The 16,194-nt window shown below is 41.7% G+C and overlaps 2 protein-coding genes across 3 annotated transcripts in view; both read right to left on the bottom strand.

Annotated features, from left to right (window-relative positions):
• Nucleotides 1-1,936: 1,936 nt before the first annotated feature.
• On the bottom strand, nt 1,937-4,735 carry RABIF (RAB interacting factor). Its single transcript, XM_033917316.1, has 2 exons — nt 4,581-4,735; nt 1,937-3,417 (listed from the first exon to the last, which is right to left on the bottom strand). Exons 1-2 carry the CDS (start codon nt 4,695-4,697, stop codon nt 3,172-3,174), a joined length of 363 nt encoding a protein of 120 aa, XP_033773207.1. The 5' UTR covers nt 4,698-4,735; the 3' UTR covers nt 1,937-3,171.
• A 1,584-nt stretch (nt 4,736-6,319) lies between these two features.
• Nucleotides 6,320-16,194, bottom strand: part of KLHL12 (kelch like family member 12) — a 29,615-nt gene continuing 19,740 nt past the window's right edge. The window contains exons 9-10 of one of the 2 annotated variants that reach the window (XM_033918511.1): nt 11,767-11,953; nt 6,320-8,024 (exon numbers count right to left, since the gene is read on the bottom strand). In XM_033918511.1, coding sequence (XP_033774402.1) covers nt 7,898-8,024; nt 11,767-11,953 — 314 coding nt within the window. In that variant the 3' untranslated portion in view covers nt 6,320-7,897. The remainder of the gene's footprint in view (nt 8,025-11,766; nt 11,954-16,194) is intronic. The other variant, XM_033918510.1, reaches the window with a different exon arrangement.

Here is a 16,194-nt window from a genome sequence, read left to right as displayed (position 1 = left end):
AATCCTGCAATATTACCAGGATCTCAATACAAGTCCATGAGGATCCTGGAGATCCTGCAAATCCTGGTTTTACCCAGACCCGATTCTCTGGTCCTATCTTACGAGACCTGACCCATTTACAGCAAGTTAAGCCATGTTTAAGCTAACGAAAAAAAATCCAGAAAACATCAAAAGATTATTTCCTTTTTAACAAATAGTAATACTGTACCATGAAATACTGTTCCATCATCTCCCTCCACCTTACCCTGGATGCCGAGTTCTCCGGCCCTCTTTCTCGGCCAGCCGCACGCTTTCAGGGAGCAGCGCACGCGCGCATGCTCTGTTGCTCAATCTTCTCCTCTGACGCAACCGGAAACCGGAAGTTGCAGGAGAGTAGAACATTGACCAACTCCAGCAGCTGCGCGTGCACAGCTTTCTGGAAGCGTGCGGCTGGGTGAGGGAGAGGGCCGGCAGACTCCGCATACAAGGTGAGGTGGAGGGAGGGAAATGTAGGGCTGCAGAACGAATTATTGTGTTTTAAATGTATTCTTATGGGAAAACAGGGCTGCAGAACGAATTATTGTGTTTTAAATGTATTCTTATGGGAAAACGCGTTTCACACAACGAACGTTTCACATAACAAACTTGCTCCTGGAACGGATTAAGTTCGTTGTGTGAGGAACCACTGTACTTTATCCTAAAGCAAAAAAATAAATTGAAAATTTTTTTTTTCTACCTTTATCTTCTCTGGTTTCTGCTTTCCTCATCTTCTCTTTTGCCCTGTCTTCCCCTTCTATATGGCATCTTCTCTCCTTCTATGCCCCTTCCAGAAACTGTCTGTTTCCCCCTTCCATCTCTCCCTCCATCCCCAATGGTCTGACATCCATCTTCTTCCCTTCCCTCCCTCAAGCAACCAGAAAAAAATATTCAAAGAAATACTGTAATACTTTATATAAAAATAAAGTCAATTTCTGGCAGAAATTTAAGTGTAAATTTGGCATGCCACACCTGAGTACGCCCACGCTTTGCCTACCACATCTGGTAGTTTGTCTGGAAAAGTTTATGGTATGGCATAGTGTTGGGTATAGTATTAGTTAGGCCTATTTTTAATAGTAACTCTCAAGCAACCAGAAACTACATTTATCCAGCATCTATAAATCCCCATGGGTGCCGGTTAACTGAGAGTCTATTGTAGTAGTAGAGTTCTCCCTTTCTTTTCTTTTTTAAAGAATTTGATTCTTCTTTCTTTTAATGGACTTATGTTTCCACTTCCCTTTTCTATTTCCCTTTTCTTGTTCTCTTTTTTCCTATCAATAATGTAGTTCTCCCCCTATTCCTCTTGTTCCTGTTCTGTTAAGTTTCTGTCGTTTTGTCCTGTTTCGAATCTGTCAGTTTTATGTTTTTTGCTTAGTTGTTTATTTTATGTAATCCCTTTTTAATGCACTGTAAACTGCTTAAAAGTTTTGATTTAGCGGTATAACAAAATTTTAATAAACTTGGAAGTAGTGTGCAGAAGGTACAGATCCCAGAACAAGGAACATTATGGCCAACAACTTTTGCAAGCATATGACCACACAGAAGTTACAAAATGTCAGTGCAAACAACAGAAGCTCTCATAGTTTAACAGGGTAAAATGAGGAACTACTTTCTTACTTCACAGGTTGAGTTTTATAGTCAGTGGTTTATGGCTGTGGATCAAGTCCCCTGCTCCTCAACTCCCACTAAGTTCAGATCTGTTACCTACAGACAAGCTGTTCACAGATCGATTAATAAGCTTGTGGTCAGGAAGTCAAAATAAGAACAATGGGCAAGACAGCAATGGTGGAGGAAAAGGGGTATGGACAATTACTACATCTTGTAGGATTTAGGCATGCACTTTGCTAGCTCAAGAAATAGCTGTAGTTTCAGAAGAAGCTTATGAAAAATAAAATCTAGAACCACAGACGGAACACTTGTGTATTAATTAAAAAATCAAGAGACATTTAATGTTAAAGTACATTTCTAAATTTGCTGACAAGGTTAACAGTAGAACTGAGACACAGAAGGAACAGGCTAGATTTACTGCAGTGGTTTCTCAACCCTCAGTCAGTTGAGTTTTCAGGATATCCCTAATTACTATGCACAAGACATATTTATATACAATGGAGGCGATTTGCATGAAAATCTTTATATGTATATTAGGGATATCCTAAAAACCCAACTGGCTGAAGGTCCCCTCTCCTCCCCCCAGGATAGGGCTGAGAATCACTGTGCCACTGCGTTACCACAGATCCTATTTTATACAACAGGACCATTTATTTTTACTACCATACGAACAGTATTTGGTGCACTACAGCATTAGTACATGCTTCGTAAAGCTAGCCTTAGCAGAGCCTAGGTTAGAAGAGATGAGTTCAATATTCTAAGTCCCATTACCACTGGTCCACTATGATGCCTCTTGATTCAGTCAGTCTGCTGTTTATGTTTATTGGGATTTGATATACTGCCCTTTATCTTGAGAAGTTCAAGGTGGTGTACAATTTCTTTTAGCAGCTATTCTATTTTTCCCTCCATCTGTCCTAGTAGGCTGACCGTCCAGCTGTGGTACCTGGAGCATTGGAGAGTTGGATGACTTGCCTGGGGTGGCGAGGATCAAACCCACCACTTTGGGGTGCTGAGGCAGCGACTCTAACCTGAGGCCACTCCTCCAATCCCCTAGCCCATAGTTGCTCACAACTTCTCGTCAAAATCCTAAGCATATTGTTAAATCAGCTAGGAACCCTATTAGTGCATGTTAGCTGAAATTAATTTTTGGGCTCACTGCATCTCTTGCTGTGTAATCATGCTTTTCTTGGACAAATCTGGAAAAAAAAAAGAGTTCAAGAGATGTGAAGAGATAAAAATCAAGACTTGCTCAGCCTGTCTTCTAATGGAAAGGGAACTAGCTAATAACTTTCTGCATCTAAGAAGTCTGACACACAGGCCTCTCTGGCTTCCTTTTCTCCTGCAAGTACACTGGAGCAGAGTGATGGTATGGACTGGAGATCTCGAACAAGAGGGCATCAGTATGAAATTGAAGATACTGCAGTGCTTCCCAGCTTTTTACAGCAGTAATACAGATGGTTGCAAAAAAAAAAAAAAAAAAAAAAGACACTATGCTGGAATTAGCTGTCAGGAGTTTTCTGACTCCTTTCTTCAGCATACTAATTATTATTATTCATGTTTCACACGTTCCAAGGCCACATAAAAACTCTTTTTATCTTCTAAGCAGTGCCAGCCAATTGGTCCAATTTCACAATCTGCACAGACTAGATATTTTATGTTGCCAATGTCCTTGGTGAAGCCAACATTTTCAAAAGTATACATATCATCCACAAGCCAGTGATCAGTCAACATGTCTCCATCTGGGGAACCATCAGCCACTAATGCATTCTTCTTCTTCATGGATGGAAGGAAAAGCTACCATGCAAAAACAAAGCCATCATGTGAGAAAGGGAACATTAGTACCATGAAGAGAATTTAAGACTATGACTTTAGGCCAGGGATGTCAAAGTCCCTCCTCGAGGGCTGCAATCCAGTCGGGTTTTCAGGATTTCCCCAATGAATATGTATGAGATCTATTAGCATACAATGAAAGCAGTGCATGCAAATAGATCTCATGCATATTCATTGGGAAAATCCTGAAAACCCGACTGGATTGCGGCCCTCGAGGAGGGACTTTGACAACCCTGCTCTAGGCAGACAGCACCAACTATTCTTGAAACAATACTACATGCTATATTTCACAACAACCCCTCACAAAACACACACATTTCATCTGCATGCACTGTGGATTAAAAGCAAGTGACGACTCCAACCCAGTGGTTTAATCTACTTTTGCCTCAGATCCATGCAGCAGCCAGGTGCACTATCTGTGCAGCTGACAGAACCCCAAGTCCCACCATCGGAAGAAATCTGCAGCCTGCCCTGATCCAGCTCTCAGTGTAGTGAAAAAGCACAGCAGTGAGCACTTTGGGCTGCTGATGCCAGCACCTGAGCATGCTGAAAATGCTTTTTCACTATATTGACAGCTGAGTCAGGGAAGGTTAAAGATTTCTTCAGCTGGTAGAATATGGGGATCCCCCCAAGCACAGGTGTTTTTTATTTTGATGGTAGGATGGAGGGGGGGGGAAGATGAGGAGGAAAAGGGCGCCTAGCCTCCCTTCCCACTCCCTTCCAACTATACCACTGTTACAACCACCTAAAGTATATGCCACACACCACACTTAAGGCATCTAAGCGAGTGTGTATACACACATGCCCTAGAAACATAAAGGAAGAAACCATTTAGTACACATGTGGCATAAACTATAGATTTAACATATACGTTTTATTCTCAAAACTTATATTGTTTATCATATTTATCAGTTTCATCCCATATACACACCAAAAGTGATGCTTATTAAGACTAAACCAAAGGCACAAAAATCTGTTAAACAACACTATAGGCTCCAGAAAAAAGGAGGCCGGATTGAGCATCCGGATTTTACTTCAATTGAACCCCCCCGGATGTCTCAAATCCGTTCTCCTTTTTCAGGAGTCATATGGTAACCCGTAGAGCAGCAAACAGGCCCAACGTTCACCTCTCTACGGCAGTACCGCGCTGATCCGGGGAGCAACACCTTAGAGGCGCAGCGCTGACACAAGACCGCTTTCATATTGTTTCCCGCCGGTGATACCAAACCACTGTCGGACTCCATTACCACCGCTCGGCTTCCAGCAACGCCACAAGACGCATGCGCACCTGTAAAGCCCACGCCGCCAACCTATAGCCGCAGCAGATGCGCATAGAGCTCCGTGACGTCATCCAGTCCGTCGTAATCACTACACGCATGCGCTTAGAGCCCCCTTCCAACCTAGTCCTGTAAATTAATAGACGTGTGTTCTTAAGAGCCTCGCGATCTTTTAGGTTCATTATGGGCACCGGTTTGCTAAAGCTTATGACAGCGTCCGACACTCTTTTCGGCGCCGCGGCCGGAAGGCATCCGGAAGTGTGCGGACGTCGACGCGATGACGTCACGTGCATGGCCTCCGGCCCAGACTCTGCGCAAACGTCCTTCAAGCAGGCCATCTTCAAGAATGGCTACTTGAAAGTACAGATTAACCCAGTTGTTTTCCTGACGCCAATAGTTATAACAATTTTTCTGATGACATTGGGGATTTCAACTTTCATGCAAATGACCCCTCATTTAATCTCCACTCATCCTACTCTCTAGCACTGCCACTGCCTCAATCAAGTCTTCTCCAACTGCCCCCTCTACTTCGTTCTAACCCCTCTCTGATCATCTAAGTCACCTCTTTCCTTTAATCTCATCCATTTGGAACCAACGCATTTTAAGAAGCTTCAGGCTATTCATTGCCTCTTGCACTCTGCAGCACTGATTCACTTCTCTCAACTACAATGTTCAAGTCTGTCAACAAGGCAATCTCTTATTTATTATCGCCTCTGGATAACTTTATTTTAGAGAGCTGCACATGTACAGAAATTTCACCCATGCACACAGGTACCCACTAAGATCTATTCTATCCCCACAATTAATCTTCCAACATCTCCACCCATAGCTGCAGGTACTTCCTTCAATACCCCATTCAAACTTTCCTCCCAACCCCACCAGCCTCCTCTTTTTTATTTATTTATTTATAATTTTATAATACAGTTCAATTCAGAACAGTACAAGATGAAGATAAACATTCTTAAGTAACAAAACAAACAATTTCTATTAGATAGAATCTTCCTAGCCCACTACTATGGAGGAGTTAGAGGCAATATTACAGATTAAAGTATAAAGGAAAATATAAGCTCAGGAGTAAAAAGTAAAAAAGAACCCCTGAGCTAAACTTAGTAAATATGCACTATCTCCCATCCAAGATCAGCCTTTATTATTATCCTGAACTTGTTCCAGCGATTCTACTCCTTGCTCACCTAAATCTAGAAACTGTTGCAAGTGTGTAGGGTCCCAAAAAATAAATTCTTTATCCTTAAGTTTAATAATACACTTGCCTGGAAATTTTAAGAAAAATAATGCATTCAAGGCTAATACACGGGTCTTTAAATTCAGAAATTCTTTTCTCTGATACTGTTACCTAGCAACGTCAGGGAATATTGATACTAAATCACCACAAAATTTCATAGATCTATTTTTAAAGGACAATCCCATGATCATGTTTTTATCCATTTCACTTAAGTAATCAGCAGGGTATATACCTAGTTAGTATCATATCTTGACAGCCTCCTCCTTATAGGAAATTACTTATGCAATTTTTGGGCAGCCAATTACTGTTCCAACCCTCATTCTGGTGCTCCAATAGGCTCTCAGTGTATTCCAAGCCTCATTCTGGTTACACCAGATTTTGACTACATTGCCACAGGAAACCTGCAGTGACCTACCTAGTTATAAAAATACACACTGTATGGAAGGAACTAAAACCACACCTCTTATATAATATGTACTTTATTCTTTTATGAAATGTGCAGGGATTGGAACAGCAGATATTTGCAGGACAGGACTCATACAACACAGAAGTGGCAACAGCAGTTGCTCGTCTAACAAAGACCTTCAGTAAACACACCCCACTGATATTCAGACCATGGGAGAACACTGACAATCTCCCATGGTTTCCAGATTTGCAAGCAATTGGCTATGCCATGTGACATAGCCATTCACCGCCAATATTCAGCATCTAGCCGGCTAAGTCTGGCAGCCAAACAAAGCCACCCAAAAGGGTGGTCTATCTTTGGCCACTAAGACTTAGCTAGCTAACTGCAGAATATTGGCATAGCTGGCTACGTCTCAGCCAGTCATAAATAAACTGGAAATTATTCAGCATAAGATAGCCAGCTATCTCCTGCCAAATAGTTGGCAGGTAGCCGGCTATATGCTATTTAGATGGCTGGGAACCGTTCCCAGCTGTCTAAATAGCCCTGAATATCGGGCCCCCAGTTATCAATGTATTCTGGTCTGCTTTCTGACATCACAGCAGCAAATTCCAGCACAGGGGTGCTGAGATACTCCTGCCCTTCCTTCTTTCACCAAAATGGATTCTGTTTGTACTACATATGCACATTGGTATCCTCTCATAGTGGACTTCTGGTTCCAAGGAAATAAATTCAGTACACAGTAACATAGGATATCCCTCACTAATCTATGTCAGACATGAGAAAAACATATTACACAGAATAAAGACTAAACAATGCATTTATAATCCTCATGGTCTCAGGATGCAATGATGGCCTGCCTTGCATTTATAATTAGACACTGAACATACTTTGGTACATGAATGATGTCACTTAAATGATTATTCACCTTAACGAGACTCCTGCATTGTGAAATTCATGGAGGAGCTACAAGAAGCATCAGAAATGTCACTGACATTTCCACTGTAAGTAATGGGCTGGTGATGCACAGTGATACACTAAACACAGTCAGTTCTTTGGAAACCCCATTCTTCTGCACTGAAATGCACAGTAAAGAGTTTTGTCTCTAAGGAAATATGTGTGAAATGATCACAGATTCACAAAATTGAGTCTGCGCTTTGCTGTTATGCCAATTCACAGTTATTGTAGGTGAATAGAGATGGAGGAGGGGAAGACTCTACATATGCCCTAACCAGAATCATAGCTTTGAAAATAATGCTAGTTGCGGATTCTCCCCACTACTGGCATGATATCATTCATCACCCTCATAAAAACACCCAATGGATTCCCCCAAAGACTGACTGACGGCTCAGGTTTCAGTAGCTGCTTTAATACAGGTAATTCAGCTAGAGTCCAGATTTGGTTATTGCACTCGCACCTCTCTTTCCCACATTCCACTGGTGAGATTGCTTTGATCCTTCTGTCTCAGCAGGCAGCTACCCATGCCACCGCTTTTCACAGCAATCTCATTTCTCTTGCATAATCTCACTTCTCCCGCAGGACACAGACCCCGGCATCGCAGCGCTGAGTTCCCATTGATGTCACCACTTCCCAGCTGTCGATGATAGGGTCATAACACTCAATACTGCTAAGCAGGGAATTTCCATCATACCTACAAAATAGAAAAATGCACCGTCACTGACCTCACCCTCTCCAGGCTGCAGAATTGAGAAAAGATAAATATAGAGCTTGAAGAGCCAAATTCCAACCCATCATTTCACCTCTTCAGCTTGGAAAGGTGACAGATGAGGGGAGATATACTTGATGTCTACAAAATTCTGAGTGGTGTAGAATGGGTAAAAGTGAATCGATTTTATACTCTTTCAAAAATTACAAAGACTAGGAGATATTCAATGAAGTTACATTGAAATACTTTTAAAACAAATATAAATATTTATTTCACTCTCAAAGAACAGTTAAGTTCTGGACCTCATTGCCAGAGGTAACAGCAGTTAGAATAGCTGGGTTTAAAAAAAGGTTTGGACAAGTTCCTGGAAGAAAAATCCAAAGTCTACTACTGCAACAGACATGGGGCAGCTACTAGCTTGCCCTGAGTACTTGTAGCTACTATTTGGGTTTCTGCTACATACAGGGAGCATAAAGTAATACCTCGCAGCCGTATTCGTGTAGTTTTTCAATGACAACATTACCTATTTGCGGGCGAGCGTTGTTGTGAAGAATGAGTGGCCCAGCCAAGAGCAACTAAGGTCGGGTTTTGTGCATTTTTCTGCAAAAATCACGATAATACACTGCTGTGACACTTCCTTCCACATGGAACTTTGTCTGTAATGATGATGGCCTTCATGATCATAAGCAAAAATCATCATTTGTTAGACTTTTGATTGAGCTCATTGAAATTTTTTTGGCCATGGGGAAGATGGAGCTCTCCACTCAGTATTGAAAATCTACACAAATACAGCTGGGAGGTGTTACCTCATGCCTTCCTACAGTCCAGAAACAACCTATGCATGGACATCATTTTGCACCTCTGGAAGAGCTTTTTTCTGCCTATATACGAGCCATTCGGCAACTGAACAAAAATGGTGTCTTGGATGGAATAATGAAGCTTCCCGGACGTTGGGACTCGGTCATTGCAAAGCAGGGAGACTATATTGAAGGACTGTAAAGAAAAACAGTGGTACCTTGGTCAACGAGCATAATTAGTTCCAGAAGCATGCTTGTAAACCAAAATACTCGTATATCAAAGCGAGTTTCCCTATAGGAAATAATGGAAACTCGATTTGATATGTTCTCACCCCCCCACCGAGGCCAGCAGCGCTGCTCTATCCCCCCCCCCCCCCCGAGCACTGGCATTGCTCCCCCCGAAGGCCCCCCCCTGCGATCTGGCACCCCCCCATCGCTTCTTACTGTCATCTGGGCCTGGGCACCAGCACCGGCATGTCCTGTGCGTTGGTGCCGGTGCCCGAAGATCTTGCTGGGCCTTGAGCACCGGGGGCAGCATAAAACGGCCAGGTGGGAGCAGGACAGAAGGGAGGGAGACAACAAAGGTAGGGGGAATGATTTTATTTTTTAATTTAGTGATTGAATTGTGTCAATTTTGAGAATTTACATATTCTGTCTGTATTTTGCACTGTTCAGGAAGAAATGCATTTCTTTTTCTCTGGGGTTGTACTGCATGCAGTCTTGCATCTTAGGGTTTGTTTGTATTATTAGTTTGTATATATTAGTAGGGTTTGGTCCCATATTTGCATAGGGGTTATCTGTGTTCTGGTAGGAATGAATGTTGAGAAGCATACAGTGTGCTTTGTGTAGTTTAATTTTGTGGTTACCATTATGGGTTGTTAGCCAAGTGTTCTTCAATTGCCGGTCCACAAAATAATTATTTTATTTCTGCCGGTCCATAGGTGTAAAAAGGTTGAAGAACACTGGTATATAGGACATGTCATATTGCAACTAAAATGTGAACCATTTTGGCAACATGTTGGTGTGTTCATGAAGTACACAAAAGAAGCTAAATTTTATAAAAGGGTACCCTTAGTAATAGATCAAGGGGAGGACATGGATTTTGTGAACTTTTGGATTTGTTTTGTGAGAGATTTTATTGTTTAACTTTGTCTAAATGTAATTAGTCTAAATTTAATTAATTGTTTAACTTTGTCTAAATTAAAAAAAATAAATAAAAAATTAGGTGCCTTATGCTTAAACATGCTGAAGGTCCAAAAATGTTACCCATTTTGCAAAAGGCATCATATATGTCCGTGCACCTCTATAAAATAGATTCCTGACAATAACTTCTCAGTAGTGCATAAATTCACACCTCCCCCAAAGAAGGTATAAAAAGGAACAAGGACTCTTTAATAGGCTTGCACAATTTTGTGTATATGTTTAATATACTTTTAATAAATGAACTGTTGTTCTAAAGGCTGATGTGCAAAGTCCCTTCCCCATTTTTTTCTTGTGCTTTGTTTTATTACATTGTTTCGTCCTTTTTGTTGTTGTGCATACTGTATGCATATCATCACAAACTTTATCAAATATAATGGACACTGCAGCTCCACCCAAACTATGCCTACAGGAATGCTTACATGCAATACATGTTAAATATGGCTCATCATGTGAACTTGTGTATTTATAACCCACACAATTTTATAAATGCCCTTTTCTATGGGTAAAATCTTTTTATGCAGAACACTTTATAAAAATCATCCCCAGTATGTAGATCTAGCCAATCTTTACTTTGTCCTACTTTCAAAATTCAGCAATTGTTAGTGTTTTTGATAGTCAAAACCTGTAAAGCTGGGGGTGTACACAAGCCACTACTCAGTATGTGATTGGACAAAAATGCTGCAAATCACTCTTGTCCAATCAGTGGGAAAAGCATGCAAGTGGCGATCTGGCTGTGACATCTGTCACCCCATTGATTGCTAGAGTTGATTTAGCTGGCTAGGCAAGTGTCCCCTTCCTCCCTCTCCAAACTGGTATAAATCATTCATCTGGTGTTGCAGGAGGACATTACATGCCCAGGCAGCTTCTTGTGCATGAGCAAGATGCCATGAGCGCCGATGATGTGAATTAGAGAACATAAAAAATGCACTGGGATATGCTCCATGGTTGAGTGCTATATGACAAATGAACTGTGATGGAGACAGTTGGGATCTTAAAATAATGCCGTTAATCTTGGAGATAGAGGGAGGGAAGAAAACTGTCCCCATCAGCCAGGAAGATGACAGAGGATCATCTCACAAGAGATCCCCAATCAGCCCTTACAGCCAATCAAGAATTCCCTATACAACAGATCACAACTAATTGGAAAAGCTGGAACAGACTAAATTATAATTTCTGGTGGAACTCGTTATGTCACATTTATAAAATGGAGAGAACAATAGCTATACAAAAGGGGAGTTATAATAAATTTAAAGAGATATGGGGGCCATTAACTAAATATTGCAATGAATAGATGCCATTCTTACTCTATAAGTACAATTGTGAATGAAGGGATGGGAGGGTTTTTAAAAAAATTTTTATTAAATGTTTAGTTTTTTTTAAAAAAGGGAACGCATCTTTGTATGATATTTTTGATTGAAATCTAGTTGGAAGGGAGGGGAGGAGAGGGATTAAATTTTATTCAACGCTATAATTGATAGTAATTCAAGTGATGTATTCATTTTCAATTGTTTAATAATTTTTACACTTGTTGAAAGATGAAAAAATTAATAAAGAATTAAAAAAAAAAAAAAAGAATTCCCTATACTGTCAAAAACATGAGTTAAAAATGAGAGAAGAGTCCCATCTCCTGCAAGCTCACTACACTATTACAACATACTGTATTTCCCTTACTCTGTCAAAAGCCCTTTGCCTTGCTAAGGACTATGGCCTTCTAACAGGACCCTTACCCAGCAATAGCATACAATCTCCCACGCAGCACTGTAGCTCCCACATAGCAGCGTGGAGTGGTCATGCTAGTCACAGTTGTCCAGGAATCTGTGCGGATATTGTAAGCCTCCACCGATGACAGGTGCGCCGTCCCATCAAACCCTCCAACAACATAAATATGATCGTTGAGCAGCGAGACTCCTGCTCCTGCAGGGGTGATAGAAAGATATAATAAGAGCTACAGCCGTCAACCCAGAGCTTGTGTTGAACACTTAGAAAGAAGGATTTTGGCAATTAGAGAATATACATGTGGTCGCACACATGCATAGATAGACGGACACATTTGTTTCCTACAGTGGCTTTGTTTTTTCTCCGAGTACAGGGTCCAATCACTGAGGCAACTTCCCATGCCCCACCTTGCCATTACTTGAACAGAATCAAGAAGCATACTTCACTTCCTGGAGTGGAGGAGCAGCTTAATGACTGACGATCATGATTCCCACAGCAGCTCTTTACCCAGGGCAAGTCATTTAACCCTCCAATGGCCCAGATACAAAAGTCAGATTGCAAGTCCACTATGGACAGAGAAACTATCTGTATATAAAGAATGTAAACCACTTTGGTTGTACCTATAGAAAGGCAATAAATCAAATTCATATATTCCTTTACCCCTTTCTCCCAGAAAAAAAGAGGAGAAAATCTTTTTTCCTGAAATTTAGGAAAAAGTTGGTGTCCTTATCACATTTCATAATTGTTTGAAGGTATTGTGGTGCTTCTGTTGGTTCACTTACTGCATATTTATAAAACCAAGGGTCAAACAAATCTTTTTACTGGGATTAACTCAATCTATGACTAGCTTTTGAAAAGCTGTGCTCCTTCAGCAGTAAAGTAACTGTGCAGTTAGACTGTCAGTCATGTATGTGTCTGTCTATGTATCAGAAAAACCCAAACAGTAAAAGGATAAATATAAACTTTCAGAGACCAAACAAAAAGTTATCACATCAGCAAGTGAATATTTTTCAGGTGAAAACCACTTCTTTAATGACCTCATGATTCTTAATGGAAGATTAAGTTTTCACTTTTGATAATCTTCTTTCTATTAGTCCCAGTAAGATTCCTTAGGCTAGGTGCTCAATCCCAATCTGCAATCCGGGAGTTGCAGAAATCCAACACTTTTCTGAGCACATGCTCTTTCCCCTTAGACTGACAGCTAGAGACATAGCCAGTTGAGTCCCAAAGCCAAGCAACATACCTCAACAGGTCCATGACAAGGAGGGTACAGGGGTAGATCCCCAGCAACATAATCAATTTCTAAACTGGTCTGCTCTGCAAAACATGAAACAAGGTATAAACAGGCCCAAAGGCAATCCAGCAAAACGTTGAGGAACAATGTAGAACTAACCTGCTGTGTGCAACGAGCACCCACAGGAGACAGCCTTCAGTTAAACATACTCACAGAAGTGGAAAACTCCCCACAGGATCTGTGAACTGGTGGAATGTCTTTAAGCCTGCATGGAGAATAATTGAGGCAGAAAGAAGCAGGCTATTCCAAACAACTTAGCATACACAGAGAGGACCAAGTAGCCGCCCTGCAAATTTTATGTGAATGAATCGAACCAGAGTCCGCCCACGATGCAGCAACACTTCTAGTCGAATGGGTCAGGCTGTGGGAGCCAGACAGTCCAGGAGATCCCTGATCTGGAATTGAAATTTGTGTCCGTGTACCTTGGGAAGAAACACATGACTCTGCCAGGTATCGAGGAGAAGGCCCAGAGACTCCAAGGATTAGGACGGCATCAACTGGCTTTTCCAGAAGTTGTCAGAAATCCTAAAGCCTGTAGCAGAGACACTCCTGTCTCCACCACACTTTCGCACTCTTGTCGAAACAGAGCCTGGATCAACCAAATATCCAAATAAGGAGGAACTCAGACATCCTGTCTACGGAGAAAAAGTGCCACAACTACCATCACTTTAGTGAAAGTGCAGGGCGCCATCATGAGGCCAAAAAATGGAGCTGCGAACTGAAAATGCAGTTGCAGAACACGGAAATGCAGAAATCTGCGATACTCCGGAAATATTGGAATATGGAGGGAAACCTCCGTGAGATTCAAGGACACTAGAACTCTCCCCAGGAGACAGCAGCAATGATTGTGCCCATGGCAGCCATTTGGAAAAAAAGAAATGCTCAGGAAGCAAGTGACTGACATGAGATCCAGAACGGGCCTCCAGTCCTCCAATTGGACTTTGGCATGATGAATCCTAAAGAGTATCTGGTGAAGCTTGATCCATATTCTGGAACAGGTACTAATGCTCGGATGTCGAAGAGATGCTGCAAAATAGTGCTGACCTTTGACTCCGTTTCTGGCCAACCTGCCAGCGAGTCCAGAAACAAATCTGGAGACAAGCAAAAGAAAACTTTCCTGTGCCCCTTTCGCATGATGTACTCTGACAAGATTAGCGGGCAAGTGATCTCCCAGAGGAATGGACCCTGAGTCCAAGAAGGGTGGCGTTCAGCAGGTTGGCTCCACAGATCCACCAAAATTTGTCTGTGAAGCAGCAGTTTGGCTCCGTGGGACTGCATTCTTTCCTCCAACAGGGGACAACCGGAAAGGGGTCTCGAGGCACTGAAGCCACCGAAAAAGATGAACTTTAAGCGAAAAAATAAGAAGAAGCAGAGCAATGCAAAAAGACTTCTGCACGAACTGCTTGCAGAACTTGAAACTGGATATGGCTCTAGCTCACAGTTTAAGGGGGAGGAGCATGTGCTCAGAAAAGTGTTGGATTTCTGCAACTCCCAGGTTGGGATTGAACACCTAGCGTATGGAATCCGGAAGGGACGTAACAGACAAAAGGAATTTCTAATCTACACGAGTGCACAAAACATTTTAAATTAAGATATAGAATACTTTAGAATAGGGGGCAGTAGTTCAGTACTGAAGGGCTGTAGACAGGTTCTCTCAACTCTTCAGGATATTCCTAATAAGTAATCAAAAGATGTACTGCATCCAATGGAGACAGTAAACATGCAGATCTCTCACATGCATATTTGTTAGGGATATTCTGAAAAATGTTTGATTCCCCCCCGAACATGTACAATTTGCTTTAGAGCAAAAAAACAACAACAAAATACCAAACAAACCAACCTTAAGAATGCACATGACTTTCTCACCTACTACCATATATGTTGGAACCGGTTCATAGACAAAATCGCGCGAGACAACGGCGCACCGACAACTGAGCACAGACAACTGAGCGCAAGGTTGACGGCGCGCCGAAGAAAAGCACTATTTTAAAGAGTTCCGACGGGGGGTGTTGGTGGGGAACCCCCCTATTTTACTTAGACATCGCGCTGGCATTGTGGGGGGTTGTAACCCCCCTCATTATACTTGAAACCGAACTAATGTGGGGGGTTCCACCCCCCAAACCCCCCACAACACCAGCGCAATGTCTGTTAAGTAAAGTGGGGAGGTTCCCCCCCCACACCCCCCGTCGGAGCCCTTTAAAATAGTGCTTTTCTTCGGCGCGCCATCAACCTTGCGCTCAGTTGTCGGCGTGCCGTTGTCTCGCGTGATTTAGTCCCGTCACCGTTGGAACCACCTTTTCAAAATGATTGGGGTAATTTAATATTTTGTGCACTTGATGTAAATATATGAAAAATGAATAAAGAATATAAAAAAAAAAAATGATTGGGGTTGCTAAATGCAACACAAATTAACCCCCCTAAACATAGCAAATACATTCACAGAGCTGTCACTTATGCCCCTTGGAAATGCAAAACACCACTGTGACTCCTCTGTCAAACTCCAACCCATATCTTTACTAAACTGTTATACCAATGCAACTTGTAACTTCCTGTCTTGCCTAGCTAATGAAACAAGTTTCAAGTTTATTCATGGCTTGATATAATGACTATCACATGTATCTGGGTGGTTTACAATACTAAAAATTAGAAAGGTCTAATAAAATTTTTGATTTAGGTGAGATGAAATAAAAAGAGAGTAAACCTAATATTATGACGAATTAAGACTGATTAGAAAGGAGAAATTAGGTTCTTACCTGCTAATTTACTTTCTTTTAGCTAGCTAAAAGAAAGTAAATTAGCAGGTAAGAACCTAATTTCTCCTTTCATCCCTGTATATCTGCTACCAGTAGGATCAGGGGTCTTAAAGTCCCTCCTTGAGAGCTGCAATCCAGTCAGGTTTTCAGGATTTCCCCAATGAATATGCATGAGATCTATGTGCATGCACTGCTTTCAATGCATATTCACTGGGGAAATCCTGACACCTATCTGGATTGCAGCCCTCAAGGAGGGACTTTGAGATCCCTGCAGTAGATGATCCTTTCTCCTTCCCATCAGGGATTCTGCTTTCCCTTCATTGCTGTTCTGATTTAGGGGGTTGGGAAATCCTATTGTTTTCTGCTACTTCTGCCACTATGACAGGGATCCT

The sequence above is a fragment of the Geotrypetes seraphini genome, chromosome 13 (genome assembly GCF_902459505.1).
Source record: "Geotrypetes seraphini chromosome 13, aGeoSer1.1, whole genome shotgun sequence".
Taxonomy (NCBI): domain Eukaryota; kingdom Metazoa; phylum Chordata; class Amphibia; order Gymnophiona; family Dermophiidae; genus Geotrypetes; species Geotrypetes seraphini.
The sequence above is the reverse complement of the archived record's forward strand: the minus strand, read 5'-3'. Positions and strand labels throughout refer to the sequence as shown.